At 45.0% G+C, this 27,602-nt stretch overlaps 1 protein-coding gene across 1 annotated transcript; it reads right to left on the bottom strand.

Moving 5' to 3' along the window:
* Positions 1-141: 141 nt before the first annotated feature.
* CHRNA6 (cholinergic receptor nicotinic alpha 6 subunit) lies at positions 142-26,609 on the bottom strand. The gene is made up of 6 exons (XM_019555430.1): positions 26,245-26,609; positions 15,608-15,747; positions 13,189-13,233; positions 11,695-11,804; positions 10,551-11,538; positions 142-1,889 (listed from the first exon to the last, which is right to left on the bottom strand). Exons 1-6 carry the CDS (start codon positions 26,321-26,323, stop codon positions 1,767-1,769), a joined length of 1,485 nt encoding a protein of 494 aa, XP_019410975.1. The 5' UTR covers positions 26,324-26,609; the 3' UTR covers positions 142-1,766.
* Positions 26,610-27,602: the final 993 nt, after the last annotated feature.

Raw genomic sequence — 27,602 nt, 5'->3', positions numbered from 1 at the left:
TGCTTGGAAGTATTTAGGTGCTCAACTCCAGTCTGGCAAATGCCGCCTATTTTTGATCAAGGTTCACACCTGGAGAGGGACTGACTGCGCCAGCTCTATTTCATGAAACAGAAAGACTGAGGAGAGAGAGAGAGAGAGAGAGAGAGAGAGAGAGAGAGAGAGAGAGAGAGAGAGAGAGAGACCTAACCCTGCCCCTGCTTTAGATTAATCAGCCCAAACATGTCAAACTCACCCACCTCATGGGCCAGATCTAGACCCAGCAGCAGCAGGGTGCATAGTGCTGTGGACTGTTCCTTGCTTCCTCAACACCAACATACAACCCCAGTGGGGCTTCATAGCTAAAAATGTGGCAGCAGGCCCTGCCCCTGAATTCCCAGCCCCTGTGGGCTGTATCTTTGACACCCTTTCAACAGCTTGCTACCTATGCACTCCTAGGATATGGGTAACAATTTGAAACAGGCTCTCCCTCCCAACCCTATCCACTGATCTGTTGGTGGAAAACCCCCTGCCCAAAAAATGCCATCAGCTGTCTTCTGCATGGGGCCCTATCCTGTGGATATGTTCTGAGAATGCCTGTGAGATGAGGCTCTGCAGACTGGATAAATGGGGAACCATCTCCTTGGAGAATCCTGCAGGGGTCTGGGCATGAGCCAGGGCTCTGAGCAGCTCAGTGGAATAAGGAGCCGGTGGCTTTGCATATGCTACAAAGCCGAATCTTAGAGTCCTAAGGACTTTGGCCATCTGGCAGCATCAAGGGATGGGGGTTGGAGGCTGAGGGTCTTAGTGTCACCTCATTATTGAACTTTGGCATCTGAACTGGCACTTGGGCGCTAAAGCCCCTTCTGGATTTACTCTTTATTCACGTGTTGCTGTTTTGCCCTGTAATCAGTCAACCTGGAGTCAATGAGCTTCTGTGCAGTGAAAGTAGGAAAGCATCTACATCTCTGCAGGGATAGTGCTTTAAGCAGGTGCTTAGGCCCATTATCTGCAATGAGACATAAGCATAGAACTAAAGCAAAGCACATGTTCAAGGGCTTTTTTGGGGCTGAACTAGAGTTTTCATTGGAGTATGCACTTTGCAGGGGGTGGGGAGTTTTGCTTTTTCTAACCTCTTCCAAAATGTTACCGGTTTTCATTTTTCTGGAGGTTTCAATTACGTTGATGGACTTGCTATAACAACACAGCAAAAACTAATATCCAAGCATTCTGCATGACTGAGTACACGATCTAAGCTCTACACTGAAGAATATTACACAGCAAAAGGTACAGGAAAATAAACACACCAGCAGTTCAGGGTGAGCTATCCCTAGAAGAAAAACTTCCTAAGATACTCCAAGGGTGGTAGGGAAGGGGGTGTTCAAAAGTAGTTAGTATTGGCCTGACTCTGTCCCCACTGAAGGCAATGAGAAAACTCACTCTGACTTAGCTCTGCTGATGAAGTCTGCAGTCATTTACTATTGACTTCAATGACTCTTGAAAACCCTCCCCCTAAAGAAGCAGTAGGCATTGCTGGAAATGCCACTGCGGTCCCCAAAGGGGTGAAATGCTTCCTCTGCCCCTCTACTAGCCACCATCCCTTGAAAAACAAACCTTGTTGGATGGCAAAGGCAGCTTTATCCTGTTTTCTTTTCCAGAGAGGACATCACAGTAACCTCAGCTCTGCAGAACAGGGTGAATGTAAGGGAAGAAGAAAACAGGACAAATGGGGAATTCCATAAGGAGAAACTGCAATAAGACAAAAGGAAAGCAAAGCAGCACTGTAGAAGTTACGTGTCTCCTATTATTGGCTGTAGAAATAATCCTGCTGTCCCAGACACGCAGAGAATGATAAATACCCAAAGGAAGACCCTGTCTATCACCATAGCCACATACTTCCAGTCATCTTCCACCTGCAATAAAAAAGAAAGGATAAACCACATTTAATAAATGCTGGATTAATATTATCTCATGATAGCAAGAAATCCTATGAACAGGGTGCACTCAGCAAACCGGATTACACTCAGATTTTTTTTTTCAAAAGTGGCAAGTGATTTTGGATGTCCAGTTTGAGACTTCTTCCGGGGTCTGAATATGATGCTTTGTGAAAAATCAGGCTCTGCTGAAGTATCTCACACCAAACCCCCCAAATCACTTATCACTTCTGAAAAACCCTGCTAAGAGTTTCCAATTCAGTCCAAGCATGAGGCTTCTCCTGGGAACACATATACCCACTTCCACTAACAGAAATGTGCCAGACTTGAGCAAAGAGAAATTCTATCTGGAGGTTCACCAGGGTTAGTTATTTTAGATTCATGCATATGAGCATGAATGCTGAATTTAGCTCAAAAGGTGACACAAGAGACAGTGCACATGCCACTGTATAATTCCAGATTTACTCCATTGATTTCTTTAGTGAAGGACCTAATCTATGTGGTGTAGAAGGGCACTGACTGAGGCTAGCAACTACATGCTCGTTTATGCACTCTCCTGAATCCTGATCTGAGTGCTCTCAACACAACCCAGAGAAAAGCACTTGTTTTCCAGGGAGTTCCTGCCCTTTGAAATACTGCACTGAAACACTTCCAGAAAAAGAAAACTTCAGAATTAGTAATACTTACAAACATTTCTTCCAGACCTAATCCAAGCATAGTACATTATATTATATTGCCATCCCAGCCTGTTTTGACTTCATGGCTTTTTAGGGCAGCTTATCAGCTGAACATAGAATTAAAGAAAAGTAGGATGGAAGGGACATCAATCATTTGTCCAATTTCCTGCTTGAGGCAGGATCATCCCCATTTAAACCATTCTAGACAAGTATTTATCTAATCTACTTAAAAACTTCAAGAACTCTTCACATACACAACTACTAGCACAAGGCCTGAAGCATCAAAAACACCCTTTAACTTGCCACAAGAAAGGCAGGTGGACAAGAGCACTCCCTTTAAGGACAGGAAGTAATTTGTTGTATACTGGAAGCCCCGTGAAAGAAGCTGTTTCTGCAAGAGTTCCAGCCAACTTTCCTAGGCCAGGAAGTAAATATAAACTACAGCTAAGCTTTTAGGTGAATCAAACTAACCTCCAGATCATCTGAGAATCAATTATCAATAGCTTCTAGTACTGTAATGTACACTTAGATTTAGGCACAAATAAGTTGATCATGTCCCTCTAACAGGATTTACCCTTTCAGCTCTCCTTCCCTTTACTGGCAGTGGCCAGGATGCCTAAATATTTTAAACTTTTGTCCTAATTTCAACACACACTGCTGTTTTTTTGGCTCTGGTTTTTGCAGTCTAGTGGACTCTTCTGCAGGCTGAAACTGAGCAGGAAGTAGCATTCTGATATCTGCAAGGGTGGGTTCAATGTTTTTTCTGGGATAAAAATGACCACCCCCAGTTTGAATAGAAGCAAAATCCACAGGTGAAAAATTCTAGTTTCCATTGGCACTGTATTTCCAAAGGTTTGTAAGATCACTGGAAGGATCATCATGTTCAATAACTTGTCATCAATGACTCTGTGCAACTGGGAAGAGGTATCCAGTGGAATTCCCCTGGATACCTCTGTCCTAAGTCCAGTATTGTTTAATATGTTCATTAATGATTTGGATGATAGGATTGACTGCATACTTAGCAAATTTTCAGAAGACACCAAATTGTGTGGAGTTCCAAACACGGGAGAGTAGGACTAGGAACCAGAGTGATCTGGACAGAGCGGAGAAATGGTCCACAATCAATCAGATGAAATTAACTAAGAAGAAGGGCAAAGTCCTGCATGTGGGACAAAGTAGGTGCATACACAAATAGAGCCTAGGGAATGATTGGCTAGGCTGCAGTACTGCAGCATAGGACCTGGGGGTTACAATAGACCATAAAGTGAAATAAGCCTACGGTGTGCTGTTTTGCAAACAAAGCCAACAGCATACTGGGCTGTCACTTGCAAATCACGGGAAGTTGTTTTTTCCACTCTATACAGCATAAGTGATGCCTCATCTGGAGTATTGTGTCCAGTTTTGGACCCCAGATTTCAAGAAAGTTGTGGACAGATTGGAAAGAGTCCAGCAGAGAGCAACAAAAATGATTAAAGGCTTGGGAGGCAAGACTTACGAGAACAGACTGAATGAACTAGGATCACTAGTCTGGAGAAGAGAAGACTAAGCAGGGATCTACCTTAGGGGTCTTTAAAAGGAGGCTTGATAACTACCTAGCTGGGGTCATTTGAGCTTAAACTTAGTAGGGGTCATATGAGCCCTGTATTCATTCCTGCCCAGGGCAGTGGGTCAGACTAGATGATCTGCTCAGGTCCCCTCTGACCCTACTTCTGTGAATCTATGAATCTGATAGCAGTCTTCAAATAGAATCATAGAAAACACTTGAAGGGTGATTATAGTGAGGATGAAGATGGGCTTTTCTTTGTGGTAAGAGGGGACAGGACTAGGGGCAATGGCCTCAAGCTGCAGGAAAGGAAATGTATGCTGGCGATTAGCAGGAATGGTTTAACTACGAGGATGGTCAAGCAGTGGAACAGACTACCCAGAGAGGTTGTAGAATCCCCATCCCTGGAAATATTCAAAAGCGGGTTCAACAGGCACTTGTCTGGGATAGAGATGATCCTACCTTGAGCAGTAGGCTGGACTAGATGACCTTTTGAAGTTACTTTTAGCCCTTCCTTCCTATGATTGACAAAGGCCTGGTTAACAAAGTGCTGCTAATAACGCTGGACAAAGAGTGTTACATAAACTAGTTTTAGAAGCCCTGTAAAGGGAACCAAAACAACAGCCACTGGTAGGGACTTATGAAGCGCTACTAGGTTATGTCTGTACCTTTTCAGGGGTGGATTCATGCTGCTCCCAGGATGCCAAGTGGCTGCAAACCCATCTTAGCTGGGTGAACCAATGAACTGGCTCTCACACAGAACACCAGCTCTGTTTCACAGAGCTGTGTGATTCAGTGTATTAGTGTGGCTTAAAGATGCTCTGGTGGAGATCTTGCTGCACCCTGACAAGGCAGGCTTATAGGCAGACTTGGTGTTTATGCAGTATGTAAATGAGAGGCATGTGTGCATGACACTTTAAAGCATGTTAAATGCTTTTGCACTGCTTTAATGGTGTTGGTGTTTGCATGCAGTGGCGTATAGTCCAGTAATTTCAGCTGTTGTAGCAAATTTGGTGGCGTAATGCACCTTAAATGACCTGGGGTGCAGATTGCTGCCCTACCGCTGCGGAGCGAAGCACCAGGCTCTATGCAGCTCAGGGGCTCTACAGAAAGCCTGTGCAGGCAGCTTGGTAGTAGCCTCCACCCAAGAAAAAAAAAAAAGTGGTGAGCCGGATCTTTATTTTTTTTCCCTTCTTAGAGCCTGCCTGAGCTGTGCGGGGGCCTGGTGCTTCCCTCCGTGGCTGCGGTACCCCTCAGGACTGCCCGAGCTGGTGCCTGTGGGGGGCCCCACTGCTGCCGCAGAAGGAAGCACCAGTGTCCCTCTCCCCCCGCAGCCCAGGGACCGCTCAACCTGCTGGCAGCTTGCCCTGCCTGCCCCGCCACCTGAGAGGCAGGTAAATGTGTGTTCGTGTGTACAACACGGGGGTTTAAAGGGCCCTAAATTGAAGTGATGTTTTTAAAAACCCACCACTTCAATTTAGGGCCCCCATTCTATCTATATATGCCCTATGGCCCTATCCTCATATCAGTGTCCTGTTTCTTCTTTGGAGGGCAGTAACTTTCAGAATTAAGGTGAATGAATAGGGTAGTTCACACTTCTCAGAGCAGTTCACACTCCTTGGAACTGGCATTTCAAGCTGTCTGGAGCCTCAGGCTGGCATCAGAAGAGCTTGGCCATATTTCAGTCATTTTCTTTTGCTTTAATAGGGTTTAAAAGGCACATTATATAACATGGCAGCACAGATTCTGGTGTCCTCATGTGGCTCTACTAGCTAGGCCAGTAGGCATGACCCTGCAGTTAGAGCTGGGGGAAATTTTCAGATAAAACCTATTTTTACTGAAAAATTCAGTTTTGGTTTGATAAAAACTTGTCATGAATTAGTGTCACTAATAGCAAATAGCTTTAGTCAAGTCAAAACCAAATACCAAACCCTGGGGATAAAAATTCCCAAATGCTGTAGCTTTAATTTATAAATGGAAGGCTTTGCTTCTTCAATCTGAAATGGCACTTTCCACTGAAGTTACTTCAATGCTATTAAAATATTTTTTTTAAATTGAAAACAAAAGGAAGCATTTCATTTCAGGCTGAAAGAAATACTTCAAACAACTCCAAACATTTTTTTTCCACTTTTCCCCACGAATTTTCATATATCTGTTTCTCCAGGGGTGGACCTAGAGGAGTGCGGTGGACCCAGAGGAGTGCAGTGCACCCCACTTATTGACCATGCAGAAGGTAGCAGCAGCCAGGGACTTCTTTAAGTCCTGAAGAAGATAAGAATCCCTCCCCTCCTTTCCACTCCACGCTCAAAGGCACATCCTCACTCCACTCAGCTCCTTGCCTCCCCTTCTCTCCCCTGTCTGTGGCTGCTGCTGTCCCCCCTGTACCAGGGGTGAAGGGAGCTCCAGAGCTACTCCAGCCGGGCAGCCCCAGGTGCCGGGCTTAGCCTGGGATAGTGACAGTGGTGGTGGCAGGCAGGAGGGTTGCCCCTCCCTGCCTGGTCCCCCTAGGTGTTCTCAGCCAGCTTGGTAGCAGGCACAGGGAGGGGGAACCTGCCTGTCTGCTGCCACTGCCACTGCTGTTGCTTTGGGCCTAATTCCTGTGTAGCTTGGCTGGAGCTGCTCTTGAGCTCCTCTCATCCCTTGCACAGTGTGGGCAGGGGCAGAAGCAGTCAGGAAGGGGGCGCGGGGGATGGGAGGGGAGGAGATGCGTCTCTGAGCAGGGTGGGGAAGGGTGGGGAAATCTCACCAGTTTCAGAATTTAGAAAGTCCCTGGCTGCTCTTGCTGTGATGTGGTCTGACCACCCTGATGAGGAGTGGGGAGGAGGCTGGGAGCAGGAGGGTGTAGCCACCCCTGCACCTCTGGTCACTGCTTCCACACACCCCTTTTAAAAATCCATAACTGGCTTCTCCGTCCATCTGTCTGTCTATCTGTTCAGCTGGTGAACTGCAAACATCAGTGGTTTACACAGCTCTGCCTATAGGGCCTATTCCTGAATTCAGGCTTGTTCAGAAGCCCCGTGCATCTTAGACCCAGTTCTTTTAAAGCCACATTTTGGCCTCACGTGTATTTTCTTTGCAAACATGAGGGGCCAGCTGTTCAGCTGGTGTAAAGCAATGAGGCTGCACTGAATTCCAAGGAGATGCACAGACTTACACCAGGTAAGTATCTAGCCCTTGATTTCTGAGAAGTCCAAAGTGCATGTTCAGAGCATCATTTTGGGTGACAGCTCTCTTTGGTCATCTGGAATATGTATTACTTTGGACACAGAAACCTATTCGTTCAAATGCTGAGTCTCAGTTTAAAAAACTTTGCTTTTTTTAGTTACCTCCACCCCCAAAATTTAATGATCTATTTTGTAAATGTTTATGTAAATATGTTGCCAGCCTCTCCAATTTGACAAGTCATAGGAAGAAAAAAAAGACTAAACCTTTGTATAGACCTTTTTGTTTTGAAGGGAATATTCGTATTCATTTTGTCAGTGACTGAAAATATTCTTCTCAAGGTTAACCATAGTGCTGCTTAATTCATTTCAATCTACGAAGAAAAGAACTTCCTCAGTTCTCTTTCTCCTTTCCACTCAACGTCCGTCTCCACTGGCTCTATCTACGTAGGCAAAACTCAGCAGGGTGTGGACGTCCAGCAAAATGCCCGAGCATTAAATAGGTCCTTCGGCTTGTCAACTCAAGTAGAATACTTTATGATTAATCCCAGAGTGAATTTCATATTCTAGCCCAGGCAGTCAGAGCTGAGTGCTGGATAATGCATATCCTTTCTTAGGCTAAGTATTAATATTTTATTATTGTTTACTGATTCTGCAGTACAATGTTTCTGGGCTATGCCACTGTAGGGGGCATGTGACCTTGAGCAGAAGGAGCAGAAAGGAAACTTATACTGAGTTATCTATATTTATTATTTCTTAATAATAATTACATCCCATATACAATCCATCTATGGATCCCACTGCATATTATAGATACTAATGAAATTAGCACTGCTCTCAGGGTAGTCAGTGGGATTTGAATCTCTGTCCTGCAGTAGTAATAGTCAGATTTAGTCCTGTGTGAGACAAACAGCTAGATACTTTTGTTAGAAACCATACCAGGCTCATAAACCTTTCACTCAGGTCAGGTACCAGTAGGAAACAAAAATTCATTACTAGGGTTACTAGGACTGTTTGAAACTATTCTGTCAGACTGGTTTTTCAACAAAAATTGTTTTCCAATAAAATTATTTTTGTTGCAAAAGGGACCTGCTTTTCATGGAAATCCTAGACTTTTTGTTGAAAATCAGAACACCCCAAAATGAGAAAGTTTTCAGTTTCTGGCTGAAGATCAAAACAAATCATCTAAAAAAAATTCTGAAATACTGTTCTGAAATGGGAACTCAAGCTCCCCTTCTCTTGTGTGGGTAGATTGCTCAGGTTCCCCATGGGTACTGCTATGTCTTCTACAATGTATCAGGCTGAGAGACTCTCATGATCCCCTGTAGTGGCTCAGCAAGAATCAGACTGTGCTGAACACAACACTAATACCTAATGAGAGAAAATCTCTGCACTGAAGAGTCAGCAGTCTAAGAAAATACGACAGACACTGTCCCCATGAGGAACTGGAGCTCAGACTAAGTGACTTGCCTAAGGTCACATGGAAAATCTATGGCAGAACTGAATAAAGGAAAGTACATGCCCATAGCCACAGCTCAGTGCCTTTGGCCCTGTGTAGACAAAATGGGGGCCCTAAATTGAAGTGGTGCATTTTTAATAACACTGCTTCAATTTAGGGCCCTTTAAACGCCCCTGTTGCACACACACAGCTGCCTCTGTGGCGGGGGGAAGGGAGGGCAAGCTGCTGGCCGGTGCAGTGGTCCCTGGGCTGCAAGGGGTGGGGGGAGCTGGTGCTTCCCTCTGTGGCAGTGCCACCCCCCCAGGCGGCACCCACCTGCAGGCAGCTGGCTTGCACAGTCCCAGGGAGCAGTGCAGCCACAGAGGCAAGCACTGGGCCCTCGTACAGCTCAGGCAGGCAGACTCCAGGGGGAAAAAAAAAAGATCTTGGGTGGAGCCTGCTTTCCCGGGCTGCTGCCAGGCTGCCTGCAGGGCTTCCTGCAGAGCCCCTGAGCTGCACAGAACCCGGTATTTTGCTTTGCGGCTGTAGGGCAGCAAACTAAAACCCCTTTTAGTTTGCTGCTTCCCAAGTCATCTAAGGTGCAATACGCCACCAAATTTACACCAATGCCATTAAAGCGGTGCAGAAGCATCTGACACACTTTAAAGTGTCATGCACACATTCCCCTTGTTTCGTATATACATGAACAACTAGCTAAAGTAAATACTAAATGACTGCACAATAACAACTGCACAGTTGGGCGTACGTGTAGATGTGCCGAGTATCTGCTAACCATACATAAACAAGTCAGGCCTGCTTAGAGACATCTGGCTGCTCAGACTGGTTTCTGGTGGTTCCTGTGACAAACATGGTGAGGCCCACTAGAGGGCTACAAACCAGCTCCCAGTACTTGGGCCCCTGGCACCCGTTAATTTAATGCCAGGAATCATGATTTTGGGATTAGGGATCAGATCCCAATGATGTCATTGCTACTTGCCTACGCAGGGGGAGCCTGGGATCATGGTCCTAGGCTTCCCCTGCACTGCTAAGTGGCAAGTGAAGTGCTCACAACCTGGAATAAACCAGAGAAGTCCTGGGGCCAGGACTGACAATCAACTGATTGTTGGTCCCAGTCCCGGCACCACACTGAGGTCTTGCACCAGCTCTGGTTTATTGTTGCTGCATGTTCAATTTAAAGTGCAATGGAAACCAGCCACAAAAATATTACATACATTTTGTGGAATAATTTGTGGTTGGTTTCTTGTTTTGTTGGGCCATCAATTTCTTGAACATGGCTGGGTTACTCTTTATGATGCGATTAACAGGTTAATCGTGTCTTAGGTATAATGTCTACCAGGGGGCTTAGATCAATCTTAAGCAGCATCTACCTCCACAAAGAGCACCATCTAGTTTAACAGTTACTAATAGTGCACATAACTGCTTACCATTGGACAGGTCTACAGCTGCACATTTACTGTGTAGTAACTGAAATTACTGTGCAGTATGGGTGTGCATCTACATGTGCACACCTGTATTGCACAGCAAAACATGGTGATTTATGCCCAATTAGTTACTGCACAGTAATGCATATGTAAATGCCTTACTGCACAGGCACACTGTGTTTGTGGACTGACTTTAGTCCCAAGTTAGTCCACAAACAGCATTAATGTGCTTTAACGGTTGCACATGTAGATGCCAGCCTATTCCCACGAACAGCACAGTAAATTTAAGCCAGCATAAATGCACGTGTAGACACGCTCAAGGGAAGAACAGGTTTAAAGCATGACCCTGTGCTGGTGAGAGGGTGACTACCTCCCTTACCTCTTTTGTTTCATTTTGATTCTTCATGTTCTCTGCAATGAATTGAACATTGCATATGACATCCTTGATCTCAGGGGAGTACTCCACATGTTCTGTTACCCACTTCATTGAATGATGGCTTGTTTGTCTCTTTTTACTGATAGCCAGGTCGTTCACTTTGTCACAATGGCAGCATCTCTGCTCCTTGTATAATTTAGCATCACTGGATTTGCTGTGCTTCATTTTTCCACATTTACTGGGTGGTTCCTTCTTATTTTGTTTTGAACCAACCTTGGTCTGCTCTTCCAAAGGTCTCCTCATCATCAGGAGTTTGGGCAGCAGGTTAAGGAAGACAGTTTTCACCCATTTGGGCATAGTGTGTGTGGTAGGAGTCCTGTAGTGGATGTTCAAAACAAACACTGTGACAACAATTGATAGGGTCACAAAAATCATGGTGAAAAGCAGGTATTCTCCAACCAGAGGAATGACCAGAGAGGTGGATGGAATTGTTTCTGTGATCACCAATAAAAACACAGTCAATGAAAGCAGCACCGAGATGCAGAGGGTCACCTTTTCGCCACAGTCAGATGGAAGGTAAAATACTAACACAGTTAGGAATGAAATGAAGAGACAGGGAATAATCAAATTAATGGTGTAAAACATTGGTAATCTACGGATATAGAAGGAGTATGTTATATCTGTATAGATCTCTTCACAACAGTTATATTTTATATCATGTTTATAGCCAGAAGCATCAACTATTTCCCATTCACTGTTTTCCCAAAAATCATTCATATCTACTTTGGAGCCAATGATCACAAGATCAATTTTGGCTTTGTCATATGTCCAGGAGCCGAATTTCAGTGAACAGTTCTGGTGATCAAAAGGGAAAAAGGTGATATCCATAGGACAAGAACTCTTAAAAATAGCTGGTGGAGTCCAGGTGATCATGCCATCATATCGAAGGAGCGCTTTGGTTTTTCCTTCCACTTGAAAATCCCCAACAGCACTAGTAATACAGAGAAGAAATTGTGAACAATACAAACATGAAAGCGAAAGAGCAGTTTCCAAGGATGATGGAAACCAGGTAACTTTCAAAAGATGGGAAAGGCAAAAGATGGAAAAGGTAACTTTCAAAAGTTGGGAAAGGCAAAAAGAATCTTACTTATTATACAAGACAATGTCAGGTTTCCAGATTTTATCTGCTGGTACTCGAACAAATTCAATTCCATCAAATTCCATTGGATCCCATCGCAATTTGTAGTCATTCCAAATCTAGAGGAAGAAAGAATGATCGCTGGAGTTTTCAGTTCTTTCAGCCTAGTCTTTTATTTTGCTCTCAGAGATTGGAAAGGAAAAATGTGCTGTGCGTCCAGAAAATGAAGGCTCAGCACTTACAGGCCTTTGGGATGAAAGCATCAAGCCAGAAAAGAGCCATTAATTCTAGTGATCCTAGAGCTCCATGCAAATGGATCTAAAGCAGGGGCAGGCAATTATTTTGTGTGGAGGGCCACTTACCGAGTTTTGGCAAGCTGTCAAGAGCCATGTATCCCTCTCTGGTGCAGGGAAGCAGGAACAGCCACATGGTCCCAGGCTAGAAGCCTCTGCTAGGCAGGGGCTTCTGGTTGTGGGGGCAGGACTGGGTAGGCCTTGCTGCTGTGTCCTGATGCTGGCTTCCCCTGGGTCCTACTGCCCTTAGCTCCTGTCATCTTTGACAGGCAGCCAGGAGCAAATAAATATTAATTTTCTAAATTTTTTAGGGGCCATGCGGGCCAGATAGAATGGCCTGACAGGCTGGATCTGGCCCCCAGGCCATATTTTGCCTGCTCCAATCTAAAGAATAAATGAGGATTGCTGGAGTTAAACTAATGGCTCTCTTCTGGCTTGATGCTGCTTCCATAATCTACAACCATGCTGACCTACATGAGTCTCCTGTAGCGATTCTTCTGTGGCACTGCAGTCACTGTTATCACAATAGTGCCTGTAAGCCCAAAGACGAGTATCAAGATAGCTATATAGCAAGAGATGCCCCCTTCCTGAAGACTTTGCTGTCTATATAGAGAGGGCTAAGTGAAGATGGGGAAATGAAACTATTTATGTACTGCAGGTGTTGGTTTACATAGCAGTGGAATGCCTATGTTAATGACCAATATAAAGATACGAATCTGTGTTTGCAACTGGAGCACAAACACGTATCTCCCTATAGATTCTGATAACTTGATAGTCTTTTCTCACTCAAGCATAGAACTGGACACACAAAATAATCAATTTCCGAATAAATCAGATACTTAAATTGCTCTTATGAAACTATTCAATATGTGTGCAGAGCTGTATATTAAATTGTCCCTCAATATGCTTGGATTAAGCCCAGTGAAATGAGATTTAACAGATGAAATGCATGGTAATACACTTGGAGAAGTAAATCCCCAAAGGAAATATGAAAGAACTTTTTATGTAATTTCAGCTATTATGCTACATAATTTAGATGAGGTTTCAACTGTATGCTTGGTTAGATTACTGCTTCTCTTTATCTGTGCCCTTGAAGAGATCGTTACAAACAATTGTTTGTTCTTCACATTCAATTCCTGTATTTTAACACACATGTGCAAAGCGCAGTGCTAAAGCAGGACACATACTGATGCACAAGGCTGTCACTTACATGTCGCAGCCACAGATTGGTTTCCATAATCTGGTTGACTTCATCCTAAAAATAAATAAACAGATGCATGCTTTACCTTCCCACAAATCAGCTTCAGCATCTTCAGACAGCTACATATTATTCCAATACAGCCAGAAGCCAGGGTGGCCTGTTACTATATGGGCCTTGATCCAAGGAATAGCTATGGCTATCTTTAAGCACAAATGTGGTCCCACTGTAGCCAGTGGAACTGATCATGAATGTAAAGTTGTGCCAGTGTTTAGTATGTGCATTGCTAGGAGGCTTGAAACTCTGTACCTACACAGTATAAAAACTTGCAAGAAAAATTCCTGAAAGGCCACTTACACCGATGCTGTCCAAACCACTGCGACTCCCTACTGCAGAGGCACTGAATTCAGTGTCTGACAGATTAGGGTCTTATTATTATTTTATTTGTTATGCATTATTTTCATTATGGTAGTACCTGGGGGCCTAGTGATGAACCACATCTAGGCCCTGCAAAAACACAGAACAGAAAGGTGGCCTCTGCCCCCAAACCCTTACAGTCTAAGTATACAGAGAGATTGCAGAACATGAGGAGCACAGGCTGTTGTTTGCTATCAATGTCCCAGTGAGACTCTTTCTTGGATGTTTAGTAAAAGGTAAGCATTTTGGGCCATGTATTTACAAGTATCTGCGTGGCTAATGATGCAGATAGGTGCCTAGAAGTATTTTAGAAATGCCTACGCTATTAGGATTTAGACATTTAACTGCTTTTGAAAATCCCACAAGGTACCAGACCAAATATAAGACTCAGGCCCCTATAATAAAGCACTATGATACCAATATTATTGGTGATTCTGACCCTAGGGAATCCAAAAACCAGAATTAAGCACCAAACCTCCCTTTGCAGTGCATGGGGAGGGTTAGGTGCCTCAGAGGGGTGGTTTGAAAATCTTGAACACCAGTTGGAGTTGCCTTTAAGCCAATCTTATAAAGTGTAGCATTAAGACGTCAAGCGCCAGAGCAAATCCTGTTTAGTTTAATCCATAAATTACAGGGAAGTTTGTACCTGTTTAGATATGGTATTTGGTTGCTTATGAAGCACTTGAGCCAAGAATCAGTCTCATCCCACTTTTTGTGGTGTCGTTCAAGTGCCCATAGGGCACTGTTCCCACCTCCACACCACTGCAATAGTACCCGCTCCTCCTGTCTAAATGAGTTTCTTAACCTTAGATGCTTATGTACTGGTTATTCCAAGACTTCAGGAAGCAGGTGTTCTTGGTTTTGTTGGGCATGCTGAGCAAGGCCAAGCATTGCCTTCTGGCTTCTTAGTTGGAGAGGTGGTGTCCCTGTTAGTATCAACAGCATGTCAACAAGAGTGTATGTTCAACCTACCTATCAAGAGAAGACTGAGGAGGGAATTAATAACAGCCATCATCTACCTGAATGGTGGTTACAAAGAGGATGGAGGTAGGCTGTTCTTAGTGGTGGCAGATGACAGAAAAAGGAGCAATGGTTTTGAGTTGCAGCAAGGGAAGTTTAGGTTGCATATTAGGAATAATTTTCTCACTAGGAAGGTGGTGAAGCATTGGAACAAGATCCCCAGATTGGTAATGTAATGTCCATCCTTGAAGGTTTTTAAGGTCTTGCTCAACAAAGTGCTGGCTGGGATGATCTAGTTGGGGATGGTCCTGCTTTGAGCAGGGGGTTGGACTAGACTTCCTGAGATCCCTCCCAACCCTAATTTTCTATGATTCACTGCTTTCCTTTTAAAAAGCTGGGGGTGGTGGTAACAACAGCTACCTTCTATACAATACCAGAAAGAGAAACCCCTAGGATTTTTAGTTCCTTCCTCAGTCTGTGAGGACTTAAACTCATATCTTCCACTTCCCAGAGGAGCATGTACACCATTAGGCAATAGGATAGCCTGGGCTTGGGGAGTGAGTACCCTCTCCTAGGGCAGCTAAGCTAAGAAGTTGTTCCATTGTACAGAAAGAATGCAAAATTTGTGGGGCCAGGGAAAGAGAGCTCAAGGAGCATGATACTGGAGTGCAATAGTTAGGGCGCTCATATGCATGAGAGAATAGTGGTAACGGTTTATGTTTGTCCAAGGAATTCATAAATAAATAACACCAGCTACAAATGTGAGGAAGAGTGCTGCCAGACTGTCAGGCACACAATATATTGTAAACATAAAGTAAAACTATACATTTGCATTAGCAGATTCAACAGAATTGACTTTAGATTCATATGTGCAAATTCAACACATTCACCTACCTCACAGTAACAGCCCTAGTATTTTCATGTATAACCACTATAATTACACTTGCACCTGTAGCAACTGTGTGGGCAAATCATGTGCATGCAAGTGAGCTGGTGGTTTTTCCCTAAAAATCTGCATTTACACATATTACCAGGGTTGGGTAATTAATCTTACCACATTTGCAAGCTGTGTAATTGCCACTTCAAAATGCACTGTTACAGGATCAGACACATTTTCCACTGGTCTGATGAAATGGTTGTAATGGAAAAAGAGTTTATGGAATAATCGTTCTTCTGATTCACACAATGAGCAACCTGAATGAACAAAAAGGAACAAGGAGTTAAAGAGGAAAGAAAAATGTTGGATGGTGTCGTTGGATCTCTTGAGCATATTTTAACAAGCTGCTTGCTTTCCTTGCAGTGGCAGGATGTAAATAGTGCCCTAATCTTCCTTTTTTACTTATAGCAAGCTAAAGGGTGTTTTCAATGCTTTTGGTATTATGTTATTCCTGGTAGTTGTGCTTGAGGGTTATTCCTGGAGTTCTGAAGAATAAGTTAGACAAACACTTGTTTAGGTAGAGATGTTCTGCCTTGAGCAGAGGTTGGACTATGTGATGTCCTGACATCCCTTCCAGCCCCACTTTTCTATGATTCTATATCAGGCCTGATTTTCAGTAGATCCCCAGCTTGGTCTCCACTAGTGAATGCACACTTATGGAGAACTATGACTGCTGTGAACACATTTTTTTTTTTTTTTGAGAGAAGAGGGCTTATTAATGTAAGGGGCAAATGATCTAGTGGGTAGACACGAAGTCTAGACAAATCCTGAATAGAAATAACTTGCACATTTTTAGCAGAGGAGGTAATTAAATTATTGGAACAACTTATCTAGTTAGATTAGGCATCATTTGACTTTAATAGAACTTAGGTATTTTTTTAAAAATACATGTGTCACAGGGCGGGGACACAGGAGTGGCCGTGATCTCTCCTGGCACTCCCTACCGTGCCAACTGGGTGTTCATGCACCCTCATTATCTCACCCGCCACGTCTTTGATAGTGAAAGTATTGTAAGGGAGGCTGCCTTTTACCCGCTTGAACACGGTACCTCTTGGCATGCTCCCGCCGGTACCCCGTCTACTGATGATTCTGTGCACTCCCCACCACAGGGCTAAGCGTGGCTCCTACCACCCCTCATACCATGCCCCAAGACTCTCAGATGTCCCAGACGTTGTTAAGTCTAGTGTCTCCTCTTAGCGGCCCCCTCCGGGGCTTCTCCCGATACAATGCCGCTCGCTCCCTCCGGGGCTCCTTATTCCTGTCTGCCCTCCCTGGGGCTCGCCGCGATGCTTTCGCCCTCCCTGGGGCTCTACTCGTGCCCACACCTGCACTGGAGCCTTGCTCGCGACTCCCACGATTGGGGCTCAGGTGGCCGTAGCCATGCCTGGCCCCCAAACCCGCCTTCTCGGGTCACTCACCCACACTGGGCTCCTCGCCCCGCACGACACTGCCCCACTGGGGCAGGGGTCTATACAAACCCCAAAACGCGGCACCCTCTCTGGCGCCAGGAACCCCCACGCTACTGGGGAGCTTCCATGAGGCCTCCTCCAACCCCTACAGCCTCACCCAGTCCTCCAGTGTTACGCAACAAACAAAACCATCGGCCGTCCGGCCCCAACTCAAACTCAGGCCTCCTGGCCAAACATAAACCCTACACCATCATGCTCTTTATCTTCCCCCAAATCCCTACTGGGGCTCCTCTGCCTGGTATCCTTGCTTAAGGTGCTCAGGCCCTTGGGCTCCTCAACTCAACCTGCTCCCAAAGAGCTCCATCTTCCACAACTGCCAGAGGGGAACCACACCCTTGGTCTCAGCCTAAGCTGTTTATATAGGCCAGGCCCTGCCCCCTTCTGGTCAGCTGACCCTTTGCAGTTGCCCCGGCAACCCACACCTGTCCTTTTTTTAGGAGCAGGCACTTCAGTGCCTGTGACAACATGCAATAACTCAGGTAGAAGTTGTGGGCTTGATGTGTGAAATACTGAATGAAATTCTGTGGCTTCTCTTTGCAGGAAGTTAGATTCAGTCACCATAATGATATCTTCTGGCACCAAAATCTATGCCTCTATTGATGCTTGGAACTATTATTCTTTTTTTTAAACTTCAGTTTGTCAAGCAAGGTAATTTCTCTTCTGCAGGAAATTCTGACATCTTGACTTTTGTCATGCTGAATCAGAAAGAAAACCCCAAATTACAAAATTTCCCATAGATTGAAAATCCCATTCCCATAAAATGGTTTAGGGCTATCTAACATTTGGTTTCAATAATAGTGTTGTAGAGAAGTAGGGATGGAAGGTGTTGACACTGGATTTTAGGAATCCAGCTCCTATTCCTTTGTTTTGGGAGGGCACAACCCTCAGACTGACCACAACACCTGCCAGTTGATAATAGGTGAATTTATTGATACAGAGCCATAACAAAAAAGCAACAATACAAGCAATCTAACAATGCTATATCTACCAATTCTAGGGCTGTCATCAGAGTCAAGGTATATCTGGTCAGGATGCAGGCTCCACTCTGAGGCTCTCTCTCTTAGGACTTAGCAGTTTAGAGGTGGGATGCCAAGGCCCACAGCCCCCCTCCAGTGGGATGCATGAGACAGGCTGCTGGTATACCCTCAGTCTATGGTGGCCTCAGAGACCCTTCCCAGGGGACAGGGATGGGGATGGGAACCCCTCTTAAGGAAGAGAAGGAGGGACAGGGAAGGACGGGACAAAGGGAGGGACCCTTTGTTAATCTCAAGTCTCTGCTTTTGTATTCTCCTTCCCCCTTGATGACTCCTGATGAATCTTCATCCATGGCTATCTTGGGTTGGTTGTCTCTCTGTGGTCACATGTCCATGTAGCCTTCCACACCTTCTCCTAATTTAGTCTGTTCCCCCAAAACCGGGACTCAGCCCCCCTGCTGCTCTGGGGCCTTGTTGCTGGTGTCACATATTTTGTGTTATGGGACAGTATGGTACATAGTTCTTTGGTTCCCAGGCTATGTGTCCTTGTTGTGTTAGACAACCTGTCTGCCTTGAAGGTTGTGATCTCGTGTTATGGCATGCCCCCCTCAATTCTCAGGCTGTGTCCATCCATTGGCCTTGTTGAGCTAGACAGCCCGTCTCCTTTCAGGGCCATATGGAACTCTGTGTGAAGCCCATAGTCTTATTAATCAGTTAACCCCTGCTGCACATTTTGAACCCTTATAATGCATATATCTATACCTATAAGCCAATTCCAAAAAAACAGGCCTTTAAATACTGTTTCTAAGCCAACAGAAGGGCTCTCCAGAGATCATCTAGTCCAGCCCCCTACCTGAGACAGGATCATTTCTATCCAAACTATGTTATACAAATCCATTTTCTAATATATTAGCAAAACTACACAGTCAACCCCGACACAACCACAAAACGTAATACCCTAATCTGCCACAAGTAAAGCAGGGGAACCAGGGAGGCCAAAGTCCTGCTGCTGCAAAGGTTGTTAAAATACCCTTGAGAGATCCAAGGAAGAGGGCCATGCCCCAGAACTACAGAGGAAGGCAAAAAACCCCATAGTCTGCACCAATCTGTTTATGGGGTAAAATTCCTTCCTGACTCCAGATATGTTCATTGTTCTGACCCTGAGCAAAGGGACAAAACCAAACGATGAACAATATGGTCTAAAATATCAAATATACTGTGCCTCCCCTTCATGCAATATTAAAATGAATCAAGATGATAAAATTTAAATGTTTTGACATTATCAAACATTCCAGCATAATGGGAACAGAATGAAAAGGTCTAAACAAATCTTCATGATTTGGTAATAACATTTTGAAAACCAACTGATTCCCCAGAAATGTTTTAATCTGAATGAAACTGCCTTTTAAGATGCAAAATTCATACATCAAAAATTCTTTGTCCAGCCTTCCCCCTCCATTGTTTCCTCCATCTCCCATACACTGCTAATATGCAGTTAAAGTCGCTAGTGCTACTTTATGTATATAATACATATTTCTATATAAAGCTACTTAGAGCTTTCACAAACACTTGCAGAGAGGAGCAAAAATAATTTTAGTCAATTTCCCAGCTGTCCACAGGCATCTCAACAGCAGCAGCCAGAATTGCCAAGATTTTATCAATTGCTCACTCGGCTGCAGCTTGGAAAAGCTCTGAGTTGCAGCAGAGGCACTAGAGGCATGGCTCAGGAAAGCAGATCTGAATCAGTTATGCTCAATTCACATTCTCAGAATGATCTTGGCAAGTCTTAGGGCTACAGACCATTTTATTTTTGTTTTAAAGTGAAAGTTTAGATCCTGCAGGTATTCAGGCACTTGCATGGGAAAGTATCCTGCTTGGGTGAATGGATATTTCAAGTGATTACTCTAACACTCCAATATGGCATGTTTCATAACAAAAAGTTTTAGGATTTGCTCTTCACATTGAGCAAATCCAAACTGACAAGGCTATATTTTGTAGCCAGAGACGTAAATTGTCTAAACAAAGACAAATTTTACCCATGTGGGTATACTAAAGCAACTGGTTGGGGGGCACGCCACTGTTCAGATTCTAACATATTTATTTTAGTGACATACCTGCTATCCACCCCCCAGATAACGGAGATTTTTAGGGATGGAAGGGATATTCATGATCCTCTAGTCTAACCCTTGGTACAGCTCAGACTAGAATTTCACCTTGAGTTTCTGCCATCCCGCCCAATGGGCTGTGACTGAGCAGTTTTAGAAAGATGCTCAACCTTGATTTAAAGCAGTGGTGTCCATTTTGCAGACAGTGTAAGTATTTAAAATATTGGCAATTAGAAATTTTTTTGGGGGGGGGGCGGTAGAAGAAATTAGCATTCTTAATATTTTGTTCAATGTCCTTGATGTTTGCCTGTTCTTTATTGTGGCCAGGACAAAATGAATGCACATAGCTCTCCTTTTCATCACCCATCCCACTGTATCAGGGAGCTAAGCTCTCTGTGTACTGTCTGTGGGGCAGAGAGAGTCTGCACAAAGACTCTTGGGCTAAGCCCATATTTCCCAACACAATGACATTTGCTGCAGATGAAGAGGAAAAACCCACACTCACCAGGCAAGGAGTCTGTGATTTAAAGAGGAGCAGAGAGTGGAATGGGCCCAAGAACATGACAATTTGCTTGAAATATTCCAGACAAACATACCTAATGGGTTTTCAATGGCTGATGACCCGCATCTGTAAACTGAAGTAATTTTTTGACCCAGGCAAGCATTTGGGGTTTTCTCAGTGCTCATGTTTTCATTCCTTTTTAAAATTTGGTTCAGTTATAAAACAAGGTAACATCTTCTCCTTTGAGTTATGCCACAGCAAGAGGCTATTGATACAGAGGAACTCCAGGGTAGTGTTTCACAAATATAGACTCCTGGTAATTGTTAAGGGCCTTGTTCTATATTAATTTTAGGCAGCTCAGGGACCTCTTAACCCCTGGATTGTCTATACAGTAAGATGTGTAAACTAGTTTTAAGCACCCTTCAGGAGTCTTTAAGTTATGCTACTCCAGGGCAGATTTATTTCTGATCTGTGCGACCCAGCTCGTCTTCCCTGAATATGTGGCCACTTCCCAGAGATAAGCCACCTATATTTTTAGTCCTCCAGCATCTCAGGATGCCGTGTCCCCTCCCCCCACCCTCTTGTTCTGTGTGGACAAACTTTCAAACCTCCGAACTCTACTGCCCAGGGGGTGCTACTGGCACCAAGCCAACTTCCCCTTCCGTCTCTAGGGATGTGACTTGCCAGGCAGTTTGCAGGAGCACAGAGTGGTCCAGGAGGGAGAACTAAGGGGGAAGAAGGAGCTAGGTAGGGGGCCAGATTGGGGTCTCCATGAGCTGGGACTTCTACCCGGGACCAAGGTAGTGTTTCTATGAGCTGGGACTACCCAATCCCAATCCCAATTTACTACAACATATTCCTTTAATTTAGTTAATCTTTATTTCTTTTACATTCTTTTTTTTTTTACATCTTTTTATTTTATCCTTCAATGGCTGACCTCCTTCATTTCACTACTCAGCCCTTAGTTGCCATTCTCATCTATTGCCTCTCCACTTCCCATTTCACTACCCAGTCCCCATCGTTAAACTCTCCCCCTTCCATCCTCACACTCCCACCCCATCAACCCATCTCTTCAACCCACCCCCACCTACAGCAGGGATAAAAACCTATCCTGGCTCACCAGCTGTCTAACTGCAACTCACAGCTGTAGCTCCTAGTCAGGCCCCTGTGCCTGCCAACTCTTTGGTGGCAAGTCACAGCTGTGCAGATCAGGGACAGTCAGAGAAGGTTTTTAGCTTGAATTGTGTGACTGCTCAAAACTAGAGCTAACATTAACACTGATCAACATTTGAGAAGCTTAAAGTGTAATGTGTAATAAAGCCCTTAAGGGGAGATTTAAAAAATGCTTAAGGATCAGATCCAGGTTGCTGAACTAGGTGGCCTAACAGGACTTAGCAGAATACAAGCACTTAACTCAGTATAGGCCACTGAGAATATTTGCACACCAGTTTACACAAAACCTTTTACGTAACTAAATTTTGGCTTGAAATGATCTATGTGTGTCTAAGCTCAGGCTTCTGCACCTATGACCCAGTCAGGGCAGATGGTCACCTAACTTCTATTGTGATCCAGAGTGGAAGGGGAAAATCTCCTTAACTCTTCCTAAATTCACTACTGTAATGAGCCAAGGCAGATGTGATGTCAGGCCCCAACTAAAAGTAATTAGGCAGTCAGACTGAGGTCTCAAACCCAGGGCCTCAGCCCAACTAGTATAGCAATTAATCCTGGTCTGCCACCTCCATGACTAGGTATGCATACTAGACAGGTGGTTGGAGGCTTAGCCACCTGCCCGCTCCCTGCCACTGGCGTGACTGGCCAGGGTCAGCCGACCCTTTCCCCCCTTCCCATATAAACCTTCGACCCAGAAGAAGTGTTTAGGCAACAGGGTTTAACCTGAACCTAGGCTGTTTTGCTGTTTCTCATGGCTTGTGCCTCTACTGGCTCTTCCTGATCCCTTGGCTACCCCTCAGACTACATGCTTTTCCCAACCCTCTGGGTCTGCGACTTGGATTCTTGAATGGACCCCCTGGCTCCCAGATCCCCAACACTCATGTCCTTCTGTTCCTGGCTGTTCCCTCAGGCCCTGAGTGACTCCCAGAGCTGGCCACCCCATGACCTGGTGCAATAAATTGCCTGGACTGCATTCAGTGAAAGGGGGAATGGCATGGAGTCTCTTTCCTTGCCAGGGTCTCTGGACCTGCCTGCCTCAATGACTGCCACTTGGGGAGAACTGCAGGCCAGATTAGATCAGCTGGCCTCTGCCTATCATGTACTGGAGGCCTGGGTGCAGCAGTTGCTGACAGAGAACCGGTCCCTTCAATCACAGGCTGCATACCAGCAGGAGGTCAGCCAGCACTGCTGTGACAAGATCTGCCAACTCTGAAGTGAGCTGCTGTGTTACTGGCCCTTTCCAGGGAAACTTGCACATCCTTCCCCCTATCTGAGAGATACAGTGGCAACCGGCAGTGCTTCAGGGGGTTCCTCATGCAATTCTGCCTCGACTTCTTAGCTCAAGCTGGAGCCTACTTGGGACCCAATGAAGGTGAGCTTGGTTACCATCCTCCTAATGGGAGATGCCCTGAACTGGGCTGCACTGCTGCTGGAGCACAATAGTTCTGTTCTACAGGACTAGGAAGCATTTCTCAGGCAGTTTTCTATCTTATTAGAACGAAGCCCTATCCATTCCAGTGGGGGCTGCAGCAGGAGATAAAGGATGAGCTTGCTCAAATGGAACTGCCCCCAGGGTTTCATGCATTTGTAGACTTGGTAATCGGGATTGACACCCATCTCCAGGAGTAGAAGGAGGAGAAGAAGGTCTCCATGACTTTCTCTGGGCCCTTTCCCACTGCAAGTACCCTTGAGCCAAGGCAATTGGTTGAGAGCCACTCCTTATACCTGAAGAACAAGAGTGACACCAACAGCTGGAGCTGTGCCTTTATTGTGGGGGGCTCACCAGTTGTCCTAAGAGATGGAATCAGAGGAATGAGCCACCTCAAGCTCCTCTCACTAATGCAACATACAAAGCCCTCAGCTACTGTTATCCATCCACAACCCAGATCCTGGGGCAGCTGAGGCAAAAGGCCAAGCCTGAGACAACTGAAACCATAGGTGGCTCCTCTCTGACATCTGGACCCATGGAGAGGGAAACTACCACTCTAGAAAATGAACTTCTTTAGGTACTGGGAGATGCTGTGTTTTGGGATGACCCACGCCCTATACTACCTCTTCATCTTGGGGCTCCCCTGGCTCACATACCATGACCACATGGTTAGGTGGAAAGCCTAGATCTGCCAAAAATCCAGCCCCTGTCACCAATACTTCTGGAAGCCTAGGGTGGCAGCACACCCCAGGATTCAAGCTGGGGTCCCAACTATGCTTGCCTCCAGTGGATGCTGCTTCCAGAAGCCAAACTCAGTCTTTCCCAGAAATATAAAACATTCATTAATGTATTTGAGAAGATAAATAGGAAATTCTCCCCCAATACCAAAACTATGACTGCCCAATTGGCCTGTAATTGGGACCAAAGATCTCATCAGGGTGTAATTATGTCTTGTCAGAACCTGAACTTTCCACCCTCCATAACCTGGCCTGGGGGTTCATATAAAAATCCACCTTACTTTCTGGAGCCCCTGTCCTCTTTGTCAAGAAGAAGGATGAAAGTCTCTGCCTCTGTGTTGATTACTGGCCCTAAACCAGGTTACCATTCATAAGCCCTGCGTACTGTGCCACTGGCCTGCTTGGAACTAAACCTGACTCCACGTGTGACCTCTAGCTCTAGACCCTCCCGCCTGTTTCTGTCTTGGACCTCCCAGTCTGAATCAACTGCTTGCCCTGGTCACAACCTCATCTTGATTCTTGGCTTGATATTCTGGATTGGACCGATACCTGATTTTGACCTTGGTTTCCAGTCCAATAACCCTCTGACTTAGCATGATCCTATGGCCCAGACAGCCTTACAATGATCTGGTGAGTGTGGCCAGTGCCTATTGGTTACAGCACCCATCCAGGAAGTGAGAAACCTGGGGTCTATATCCTCACCACCACAACCACCAACCTAAGCAGGTTGAAATTCACGTAATTTACCATCTGACAGAGGACTCCAATGATCAGACTATATAGAACAGGATACATAAAAGCATATGCAATTGGGCCATTGGGAGAAAGGAATGCAAGACAGTAACAGAGAGAGAGACCAGGGGGAGGGAGTCCCAAGGGCTGGTCTGTGCTCCCAGGATTACTTTTCTTTTCTTATCTAGTGCAAAAATTCATACCTAGTCCTTGACACAGGGATCTCTTCCAAATGAATCATGGGCCATTGTAAACTACAGAGTTAGGATCTCATTTGTTCTCTCTCTCTAAGCCCATGATTTTTTAATTTTTGGCTGCACAGTGGCCCAAGAAGAGGGACAGGAGGCTTCCCCCAACTATGTTACAGCCTGATGGCTTGGGTAGCCTTTTAGAAAATAGGCGGTGTGGGTTTAAATCCTCTTCAGGCTGAGGAAGGCCTGAAACTCAGGTCCTCCACTTTTTGCGTGAATCTCTAACCAGTAACATGCAGGGCAAAAATTGTGCAGCAGCAGGTAGACACCTGCTTTCAGAAGAGGATTTGGTTCACTGGATCCCAGTGGATGGAGGCATCTTAGCAGCCAGCAGTTAGGTACAGAGGGGCTGTGGGATTCAGACACCTTCCTGTACTTAATGATTGCTTTTGGCTGGTTCTAAGCAGCTTCCCACTTGGCTTCTGATCCTTAGGATTGTCCTCTGGTGGAACCAGTTCTCCTCATCAACTATATGGGAAGCATGTTCCTTTGAATCACCAACCCAGGGCAAGGTGCCTCACTTTTAGCTGTTGGAGCCCTAAGTGGAGATGCCTATGGACTTATCTATTGCACATCCACAGCAGTAGTTCTTGGGGAGAAGAATACTGAGCATGCTCAGTATTCTCACCATGTCCCACCTACCCGAGTCAACTGGCATGCTCCAGATCTGGACACTTACCCATGAAGCTGCTCTGGACTTGTCGCCAGTGCCCACACTTGAGCCCTTGGTCTCTGCTGGATCTGAAAGTAGGTGTTGGAGAAGAGTTCAAAGCAGGTGCATGGGCAAGCTTCTGGGTCTGGTACACATCAGTGGACTTAGGGGTGAAATGTATTCAGTCCCCATGAGACTCACTACTGATGTGGTAGAGAGAAACCCCCAAGGGAAATCAGGAATTTTTGCGTGTAATTTAGTATCGTAAGTCCCTTTGAAACTCCAGGACACTTGTGCTGCAACACTGCTTAAATGCTTTTTAAACACAGTATGACATAACTGAAGCAAAAAAAAAAAAAAATCAGTGAGCAATATCTTACTTTAAAAATTTTTAGTGCAAAACCTGCACCGACCACTACATCCCTGACCCTTCTATTTTCAACACTGGTGTGATACTAACTATAGTGCTTATTTTTCACCAGACACTAGAGACATTTCCTTGCTCCATCATCAGACCAATGTGAAGAATATATAAGATAAAACTAGCATAGTTTTAGCTTTCCTTACATTCAGTTCAGTAACAATAACATGCTTATTGTATTAAGGCTTTTATACATGAAGGCTATTTTTAATTAAAAAAGAATAGTTAAAAACTTTGAGTCAAGTTGTATCCAAGAAATTAGAGGCAAGAAGTGGTTAAACAATCTCTTAGACAGGATAAAAGGAAACCTACCTTTAATCAATAACAGGAAGATGTATGCCCACAGATAGAGACCAGAATAAAGAAATCCCAGACACTTCTTAGAAAGCATTGTCAAAATAGAACTAAAGTGCCCTTTTGAAAAGAGGGATTTGGAAAAGCAAAGGAACAGAAGGTAAGAAGATGCATCAGACAACCAGATCAAGAATGGGTTCAGTGAGGCAAGGCAATATCCACAGCTAGATGACTCTTAACAAAGGTTCACTGTTGCTCCCACAGTCACAGAAGAGAATCAAATGAAAAGTGTCAGGTGACTTAGCACATTTCCAGCTGCCCTGCATACTTTCCAGGTGATGTGTGTGTGTGCATGAAATAGAGACAGCAAGACAGAGCAATCGAGAGAAAGTGAGCGAGAGAGGATCGTCAGAACAGCAGGGCAGCTTTGCCTGTCAGAGAGTGTGGATAACCATCAGCAGTTAGGAGCCCAGCCCAGCCCAGCCCCTGACTGTACAAGATTTGCCCACAAAGGAACAGCTCACTTTGTTCTGGGGTGTGGTTTGTAAGTCTAGCAAAACGTGCAAAGGAAATAACTCCACTTCTGTAGTGAAGGAACATTTCTGCAGAAGGCAAAATGCGTGTTATCGAGATTAGAAACCTCAATCTCAACAGTAAAATACACACACCTCACTGCAGGCTGTGTTTGTCAGCTTTTAGTGATGTGACATATAATATGATATGATACAAAATTGGTGACTAAAGCTGGGCACAAATTTTCCTTCAACATTTTTTCCAACTGAAGATATAGTTTCTTCAAAATAGATTATTTTTTGTTGTTGCAAATTTCAACTTTACCAATTTTTTTTTTTTTTTTAGTTTTCAGTCAGGAAAACCATCTATTCTTCTTGTATCCAGTCTCCCAAATCAAACAGGTCTATGTTGGGTCAGTCTGACATTAGTCTGGGTCTATGGAAGCTGCCTCTGTCTTATGGGTAGGGGTCTATTGAATTTGAGGTGACAACCAGCCGATTTTGTGTCCAGATCCTGGGGCTAGCAGTCATTCTCACGGGCTGAGCACGGTAGCCGCTCCTGCACCTTTGATTAGCCGAGGGGCCCCAGTGGCCCCGTCCTCACTGCTGACTGGCTGCAAGGGCTGTCCATCATACAGCCCCACCCCTTGTCACTGATTGGTTGAAAGGGCTGTCCATCATGCAGCCCTGCCCCTTGACACCAATCAATGGAGAGGGGTGGTGCCATTTGACAGAGAGCTCATCAGCGGCGAGGGGTGGAGGCAGCAGCCATTTTGCTGTGCCAGCACACCACCGTGCCTTTACACTTCCTCAGCGGGCTGCGCAGCCAGGCCACAGTGGCAATGAGGACCTTTTTTTTGGGGG

Source organism: Crocodylus porosus, unplaced genomic scaffold (assembly GCF_001723895.1).
Source record: "Crocodylus porosus isolate Cpor-Errol unplaced genomic scaffold, CroPor_comp1, whole genome shotgun sequence".
Classification (NCBI taxonomy): Eukaryota; Metazoa; Chordata; order Crocodylia; family Crocodylidae; genus Crocodylus; species Crocodylus porosus.
This window is presented reverse-complemented; position numbering and strand designations above follow the sequence as displayed.